Here is a 9,397-nt window from a genome sequence, read left to right as displayed (position 1 = left end):
TGTGCTGCCTGGCTGCTGCCTGCTGCTGTGGTTGGTGTGGTGGGTGCTGGGGGTGTGGTGGTGGATATGGTGGTGCACGCGGCTGCTGCTGGTGGTGTGTGCTGCTTGCTGCTGCTGCCTGCTGCTTGCTGGCTGCTGCATACTGGTGGTGGTGAGTGGTGCTAGTTGGTGTGGGTAGTGGTCGGTGGTGCTGCTGCTGCTACTGCTGCCTGCTGCTGCTGGTGGTGGCTGCTGCTGTGCGTCTGGGTGGTGGTGCTGCCTGCTGCTGCTGGTGGTGGTGGTTGGTGCTGCTGCTGCATGCTGCTGCTGGTCGTGTGCGCTGCTGCTGCTTGCTGCTGCTAGCTTGCCCTGCTGGTGGTGTGGTGCTATGGTGGTAGGTGGTGGTGCTGCGGTGTAGTTGTCGTTTTTGTTGTTTGTTTTTGGTGGTGGTGGTCGCAATGCCTCATGTCGCTCGGACTCGGATGTGTCCAAACCCCGTAACGAAGAGTGCTGTGGGTGTCTAGAACCCGGCGCACCGTCGCGATTCGCCACCCCCCCTACCGCCCGCTGTTCAGGGGATAGCTCACGTAAGCGGTCTCAGGGAGAGATAGTGATTCGAACTTAGATGGCGCTTATATTCGTGTATGTTGTGGAATTATAGAAATCAGGTTAACCCTAACCTTAACCTTAATCCTAACCCTACCCTACTCCTATTTAAATAAACAAAATTAGCAAAATAAGAAAAATTAAATGAGACAAAATAGCCAATCGAGCCGGTCCCCTGCGGTTCACTATCTCGCCCATTGTGCAAAATTTCATAACTTCGTTGCATGGTTACTATATACGCGACTAGACTACACGGATCCGACGCGGTCTGGAGCGCAGCTGGCCGCCACGCCGTCCCGAAAAATACACACTCTAATATCCTTTCTCCTTCCAGATCTTTATCGGCGCGCCAAGTAGATGAACCTTCTCGCAGGATTGCGATTATCTCGTCGTGGGGGGGGGGCTGACCAGTATTACAAGCGACAGACGTTGGCAGAAGTAATCGAAGCGGAATTTTGATCGAGTATCGATGGCCGCTGTGGGGTAGTCGAGTGTCGGCGCTGTGATCCGTTTAGCTGTATGACGAATACTAGATAACTTCTATCAGTCAGCATACTAGATACTTCTAATACGTCAGGATCATAGATATAACTTTAATACGTTCCAGATAACATAGATAAATTCTAATACGTCAGGCATACATATGATAACTTCTAATACGTCAGCGTTACTAGATACTTTAATAGTCAGAACATAGATAATCTTCTAATTAGTCAGGATACTAGGATATCTTCTAATCTGTCGGAGATACATGATAACTCTCAATGAGTGGCATACTAGGATAACTCCAACTGACAGGATGCATAGATACTCCACACATAAACAGTGGGGATACGTAGATTAATCAACACTATGAGCAGCATTAGTAACCAGCATGTAATATGGATCCCACACAATATATGTTGATCATTAAATTGTGTGTCTCTTAAGATGCATAGATAACTCCACAGCGATGAACGGTACATAGATAAACTCCAACATGTAAAGGATACATAGTAACTCCACACATGACAGGATACATAGAAACTTTACACATGACAGGTACATTATGATAACTCCGACATGACAGGATACATAGATAATCCACACACATGACAGGATGCAATAGATAACTCACACGTATTGAACGATCATAGATAACTCCACGATCAGTGGTCAGGATACTGTAACTCCACACCGTGAAGGATGCATTAGGACACATCTCCAGCACAGGACAGGAATACATCAAGATTAACTTCACACACAGAAGGATCTGATCACTCACACATGAAGGCATCTAGATAACTCAAGCCTGACATGGATGCCATTAGCATAACTCACCAGACACTGACAGGATACAATAGATAATTCCACACATGACAGGATGAATAGGATAACTCCACACATGACAGGTACACAGTAATCCACACATTGACAGAGATCATTTAGATACTCACGCATGCAGGATACATAGTATAACTCCACACATGACAGGATAGCATAAGCATAACTCCACACCAATGACGGATACATAGATAACTCCCACATGAAGGAGACATAGATACTTCACACATGACAGATACATGGATTACTCCAACATGACAGGAATGCATTAGTAACTCCAACAATGAAGGGCTGGCATAGTACTCCACACTGACAGCGATACATAGATACTCCACACTGACAGGATGCATAGATAAACTCCTACACTGGAAATGGGATAATATAATCAACCTGACAGGATAAAGATAAACTCCACACATGACAGGATGCATAGATGACTCACACGTTGACAGCGATACATAGTAACCCCCACATGACAGATACAGATATCTCCCAACAATGACAGGATACAGTAGATAACTCAACACTACAAAGAGATACATAAGATTAACTCCAGCACATGATCAGGATCACATAGCTAACTCACCATGACAGGATACCTGATAGCTCACAACATGACAGGATAACATAAGATAATCCACACATGAGGATACATAGATACTCCACACATGACAGGATTACATAGATACTACCACCATAGACAAGGATACATTAGATACTCCAACATGACAGGATACATAGATAACTCCACACATGAGGGATCATAAGATAAACTCCACACATGACAGAGTAATAGGTTAACTCCCACACGTGACGGAACATAGATAACTCCACACATGAACAGCGATTACATAGATAACTCGCAATAGACGGATACGATAGATAACTCTACCATGACAGGATACATAGTAACTTCACACATAACGGAAAGATACATAGATAACTCCACACATGACAGGATACATAGATAACTCCACACATGACAGGATGCATAGATAACTCCACACATGACAGGATACATAGATAACTCCACACATGGCAGGATACATAGACAAATCTTCATATGACAGGATGCATCGATAACTCTCCACACGTGACAGGATACATCGATACATCTCCACACGTGACAGGATGCATCGATAAATCTCGTCAATGTAATATTCTACCATGAATTATAATAGATTATGCGAATAGAATATTGTGATATGACGATCGATAACTATGATCGACTGCTAGGACAAATCCATGATGACGTAATTGCCCAGGAGCGTTCGACTATGATTATTTACTATAGCCACAAATGGAATACGACGGTGTGCGTAAAATACAGTTGTCTGCCTACAAAACCAGAAGATTGAATACGAAAGCTAACCGTATACATTATAATACACATGTATATATGACGTGTATATCAGTCAGTCGGTCTACCTATTGTTTTGATTAAGTATCGGTACTGCCGCTAACGTATATTAAAGCCACTATCATCTTTTCCAGATATAGTTGTTCGTTCGACAGGGTAATTAGGTAAGGCAGTCACTTCGCATGCCGGACACATTCAGCATTGTGGTCACCACACGTCTGGGCAGCAATGCGGTGATAGAATAGTGAGGTGATTGAGAATCAACCCGCACTTGACTCGCTCGGCGAGTAAATTCGGCGAGGGAAACGAGAAAGAAGATTAACGATTTGTCGTCCATCCGTCGTCGGTGAACGTAGCCTACCCGCGTGTCGCGTTACTCACGTTCTCCCCTCGCACTACTCACAACGACGAACCAAACTATACGCGGAAAGCCATACCACGCGGTGAAATCCTACCATGCGTGAAACCATACCACGCGTGAAACCCTACCACGCGTGAAATCCTACCACGCGTGAAACCATACCACGTGTGAAATCCTACCATGCGTGAACAACCACGTGTGACTACCAGCGTGGAAACCATACAGCTGAAACCTCCTGTGTGAACCACGCAGTGAACTTACCACCTGCTGAAACTAACGTGGAAACCCTACCACGGCGTTGAAGCCATACCCACGGTGTAAGCCATTCCACGTGTGAACCAGTACCAGTGTGAAACCATACACGCGCGTGAAACCTACCCACGTGTAAAACACATACACGCGTGAAACCCTACAGTGTGCAACGCCTACTTACGCGTGGAACCCTAACACGCGTGAAACCCTACCACGCGTGAAACCCTACACGTGTGAAACCCTACACGCGTGAAACCCTACACGCGTGAAACACTACACGTGTGAAACCATACCCACGCGTGAAACCCTACCACGCATGAAACCCTACACGCGGAAACCCTACACGCGCGTGAACATACCACGTGTGAAACCCTACAACCGCGTGAAACCACGCTACATCTTGCGAAACACCGTGAAAATATAGTATTGAAATCGTGAGACGAACAAGTAAATAATCATGCAGTGAGGAGCTTTAGATTTTGCTTCTGAATAGCTCAGCATTGCGCATGAAACCCAGCTAGAGCTTCCTTTGCCCTCTCCCTTTCCCCTCCCCTCCCCTCTCCCCCCCTCTCCCCTTCCTTCCGACCATCATTAACCACATCATGGTGTTCCCCGCTGCCGCGGGGAGAAAAAACCTGTCGCGCTGTATATATATGTACATAATATACTGTTGCGATAGCTTATAGGCTCGTTTAACATTAATAACCGCCGCTCTAGGTTCGCTGTGATCAGCATAAATAGACGCGTTATCGCTGTTAGTAAGCGGAAACGTGCCGGGACACATGCGCGGACGCGTGCATGCGACACGCGGGCGTGTATGTTGCGGCCACGGGTCTGGGTGTGCGTGCGTGCCGCGTGTCTGTGTGTGTATGTATGTGCGCCTGCCTATCTGCGTGCGTGCACGTATGTTCATGTGGGTACGCGTGTTTGACTTGGTGTGTGTGGCTACGTTGGGTGTGTATACACGTGTGTGCCTGTGTGGCGTACAAGCGCGCGGTTTGCTTTGCGGCACGTGTGTGCGTGCGTGCATGCGTGCGTGCGTGTGTGCGTGCGTGCATGCGTGGCGCGATCATCGTCTCTTGCTCTTCGTGTGTGTGTGTGTGTTGTGTGTGTGTGTGTGTGTGTGTGTGTGTGTGTGTGTGTGTGTGTACGTGTGTGTGTGTGTGTGTGCGTGGTGGTGCGTGCGTGCGTGCGTGCGTGTGAGTGTGATGTGTGTGTGTGTTGGTGTGTGTGTGTGTGTTGTGTGTGCGTGCGTGCGTGTGGTGGGTGGTGTGTGTGTGGCGTGTTGTGGTGTGTGTGTGTTGTGTGGTTGTGTGTGTGTGTGTGTGGTGTGTGGTGCGTGTGTGTGTCGCTGTGCGTGCGTGCCGTTGTGAGTGTGTGTGTGTGTGTGTGTGTGTGTGTGTGTGTGTGTGTGCTGCGCGCGCGTCGTGTGTGTGTGTGTAGTGTAGTGTGTGTGTGTGTGTGGTGGCGTTGTTGCAGGTGTGTGTGTGTGTGTGTGTGTGTGTGTGTGTGTGTGTGTGTGCGTGCGCGCGCCATATGTATTGCAACATGAAGTGAGCGTTATAGTACGTAATAACAACTGCATATATACGTGTAATATTGCCACGCGTAGCTAATAGCCACACGGTAATAACAGTGCATAATGAAACCTACACGTAACAACGACATGGACATGGTCATGGGCATTGCCTCACGTATAACCAGCCACACTGCTGCAGCTACTTACCCAGAACAGCAAGTTAATGACGAACACTGTGTACTTTAGACACCGCATGCATCCGGTCAATCCCATCTTGAACAGCTGTTTTGCGTTGACTCGTTGTATATCTCTCTTTCTGTCGCCCTCGAGTAAATGCTCCTGTCGCGCGTGGAGACAGCGTGATGCTAGCTCACTGTTCGGTCGTACTCGGTTAGGTGTAACGATGCTATGCGGCTAGTGCGCGCGTAATTTCCTTCTGACGTATATCGGCGACAACATTGCTCGTCGCAATCCGTGCGATAGAAGGCATTCGAAATCAGCGGCACCTCCCGTGTCGACTTCACGGCCTTGTAACACGTCACGTGTTGAGCAGTATTATAGCAGCAGCAGCAGCACCATGCAGCAGCAGCAGCAGCAGTAGTAGTAGTAGTAGTAGTAGTAGTAGTAGTAGTAGTAGTAGTAGTTGTTGTTGTTGTTGTAGTAGCAGCAGCAGCAGCAGCAGCTAGACGTAGTAATAGTGTTAGTAGATGTAGCAGAGCACAGTGCTGGCTTCCGCTGCGCGTGTACGAGCGTTCAGCTGTACGCTATCGGTCGGTCGAGATGAGCAGAACGCGCCGAATCTCTGCCGTGAATGCAGCGGCGCGGCGCACGTCTGCTGTGCTGCGCGAGCGTCTGCTTGCACGACTGTGTGTGGGGGGGAGGCAGCAGCCGAAGATGCACGTCCGAGCACACATGCGCCAGGGAACGTCCTGATTGTCTGATCGTCGCTCGTTAGCGGCACTTCCTTCAATCGCGGCAGCCGCACGCATCTGCGGGGAATCTAGGCCTCAGCACATGCGAGCGGAGAGAGGCGGGATGGATGAGGATGCGGAACACGCAGCAGCAGCAGCAGCCGCGATGTAGACTGCCACCGAACGTGGCGCAGCAACGTGGCCGGTTGCATTTCTGTGGCGACCGGTGGCCATCTATATTTCAGTCTCGTCAACTTGCGGATTTTTCCAATAGAGGGCGGACGAGTAAGGGTTGGCGCGGTAACCGGAGGCAGGAAAATAGTACGATGCAATCACCCTACAGATTATACACAGATTTGCCCTGTCGATGTACGTGGTGGACGGACCTGGCCGCGTATCATTCTTATAGAGTACGGGGTATAGCCGTGAATGAAGTCCGAACAGGCGGAGAGATTCTATCATATTAATTACGTAGGTTGTTAATTCAGTACTCTGCACTGTGCGAGTGCAGCCGTCATTTTATTCTGTCGCGCGCACAGTGTTATTGGATTACGCAATATAAGGGGCGAGGTTAGCCGTAATATATCGTTCTGTTATCATGTTTACCTGCGCGTACGCTCTGTTATCATGTTTATCTGCGCGTACGCTCTGTTATCATGTTTACCTGCGCGTACGCTCTGTTATCATGTTTACCTGCGCGTACGCTCTGTTGTCATGTTCACCTGCGCGTACGCTCTGTTATCATGTTTACCTGCGCGTACGCTCTGTTATCATGTTTACCTGTGCGTACGCTCTGTTATCATTTATGGGTTATCTCGTTTATGCTATGTGGCAGCAGTGTTCAGCGGGTAATATTGATTTTCAATAGACAGTATTAGTTTTGATTTCATAAAATGTGACATTGATCTCGCCACAGGTGGTCCATATGATATGCGGGAAAAAAAGGTTTGAACCAGTTGGCAATGAACGTACCAATAACCCACAACTCATTCCTCTGTTTATGTGAATCTTCATAATACGGTTTGCCATATGATACGAAAGATGTCGCGGCTGGTTTGCTAATAAATAGTGAGACGAATGTGTGAAAAGTAGAGAAATATAGCGACGCATATTATTTAGTTCATATCCGAATGCCGTTCGTCCGATGTCGATCTTCATGATAATATTTCTGCGCACGCATGCTCGAAGTTATAGAACTAATGTGATGAGTCATTCTAGATGATTTCCCTGTAATTGTGATCTGTACTCAGACATATGTCTGAACTTTATTTTCCGGTTCAACTCCCATTCAATGTGCAATTGTACGTGCCTGCACGCACATTGCGATACTGATCGAAGTGTATTCGTCCATGAAGCGTAACTTTACCGAGTATATAAAAAGAAACATTATGTGATATAACCGGCTCACGCGTGTTGCGATTGCGTTACTTTCATGTGTTTTTCTCACCACTAGCAGATACCGTAGGCTGAGCAGAGGAATCGAGAAAGGTAGGTGTTCAGCATGCGCGTATCGTTGGCCATCGTCCCCAGTTCGCATCGGGTCATGCTATGAACCTGTACATATTAACGTAAGCTATATATGATGATATGACATTGATCACTGCATATTTAAAATTACGGGTAGTATAGCTCGGTATCAGCAATGAATTTCTGGGTATAATGTCGTTACTAGCAATGAAATACAAAATCGGGTAATCTGTCTATTTTTGTTACAACAATTACACAAATTTTCTAATAAAAACGTATCATTCTTGTTTTAGCACCGAGACTTCTCTTTCCAGTTACCTTTCCTTACTACTCCTACGTATCATTTAATATTTCTTCAAATTCGATGTCAATGTTCAATGTTCTGTATGATGACTACTTATTACCTCGTTGCACAGATTACTGTGATATCAAACGATTCTATTTTTAGTACATCACAAAAATGTAAATCAACAACTAAATTTAACATTTCTTTATTGTTCATTGTTCATGTCTTAAACTGTACACTACATAACATAACTCAAGTTAGGCTAAGTTAACGTAATGTAAGTTTAAAAAATATTTTCGTGTAAGGGTTCTGTAACATAAATGTAGATTTCAAGTACTGTAACGTGAGTATGTAGCTAAACTTAGTCTTGCCATGTTTCATGGCTATTGTAACTTGGTTAGGCTGCAAATTACTCTAACTAAACGCATACACATTCTAACCCTGCATTCCTGGGGCGCGTAGTCAGAAACAAAATTAGTCTTAACATTAGTTTGCACATTAACTTCGACTTGTTTTCACAGAAACATCGTAAAGTTACGAGATAAATCCCAGTAAATTTCCTCTTACCATTACTAGATCGTAGACCGTCTCGTAAATTAAAAAACTAATATGAAAATAACACAATGACTCAAGGAATTACAATCATAGTAATATTACATTTTATATTAATTAGTAAATCATGTTTTTTAATGGAAAACACGTTAGAAGCACTACTTTTATACCTACCGATCGTTTGCCAGAACAAATATGTACAAGTGGCATTTGTTCTCTTGTTTTAGATATTTTGATGAGTCATGACCATAGAAATATATAGAGATACTAGTAAAGTAGTAGTTAGTAGTAGTCTGACTAGAATGTTATTTCTATGGTAATGATACTCGCTTCTTGTGTTGCTGTACAGAATAAATACGTGGGCGTATCGTTTTTTTCCTCAGATATTATTTACATGTGGTTAACCATGATAATAAATTATGCATAAATTGCTGTGATGTACAATAAATGTGTATGAATTAGAGTGTTGTGATCGATTCTCGTCCAATCGCAGCAGCCTTGTGACAGCAAACTATCAAGTTCCTGTTATCGTAGGTTTTCTCATAGCTGCGATACGCTTTTTCTCGTAACATTAACATTAGTCAAAAGTGCGGAAGTCGAAAGTCGAAATCTTAACCTCTACCTTAATAATTTTACTGACAACGGCCCCGGGGTAATATGCTATGTAAGAACAATGATATAATCTATGCCACTGAACCGTGGCTACACCGTGTGTGCGTGCGCGCGCGCGTGTGTGTGTGTGTGTGTGTGTGTGTGTGTGTGTGTGTGTGTGTGTGTGTGT

At 45.6% G+C, this 9,397-nt stretch overlaps 1 protein-coding gene across 1 annotated transcript in view; it reads right to left on the bottom strand.

The window, feature by feature from the left end:
- The window catches only part of LOC106805284 (CD81 antigen-like), a 99,727-nt gene extending 93,414 nt beyond the window's left edge, over positions 1-6,313 (bottom strand). The window contains exon 1 of the mRNA XM_014806822.1: positions 5,608-6,313. Coding sequence (XP_014662308.1) covers positions 5,608-5,673 — 66 coding nt within the window. The 5' untranslated portion in view covers positions 5,674-6,313. The remainder of the gene's footprint in view (positions 1-5,607) is intronic.
- Positions 6,314-9,397: the final 3,084 nt, after the last annotated feature.

This window comes from Priapulus caudatus, unplaced genomic scaffold, assembly GCF_000485595.1.
Source record: "Priapulus caudatus unplaced genomic scaffold, Priapulus_caudatus-5.0.1 Scaffold108, whole genome shotgun sequence".
NCBI classification, from domain to species: domain Eukaryota; kingdom Metazoa; phylum Priapulida; class Priapulimorpha; order Priapulimorphida; family Priapulidae; genus Priapulus; species Priapulus caudatus.
This window is presented reverse-complemented; position numbering and strand designations above follow the sequence as displayed.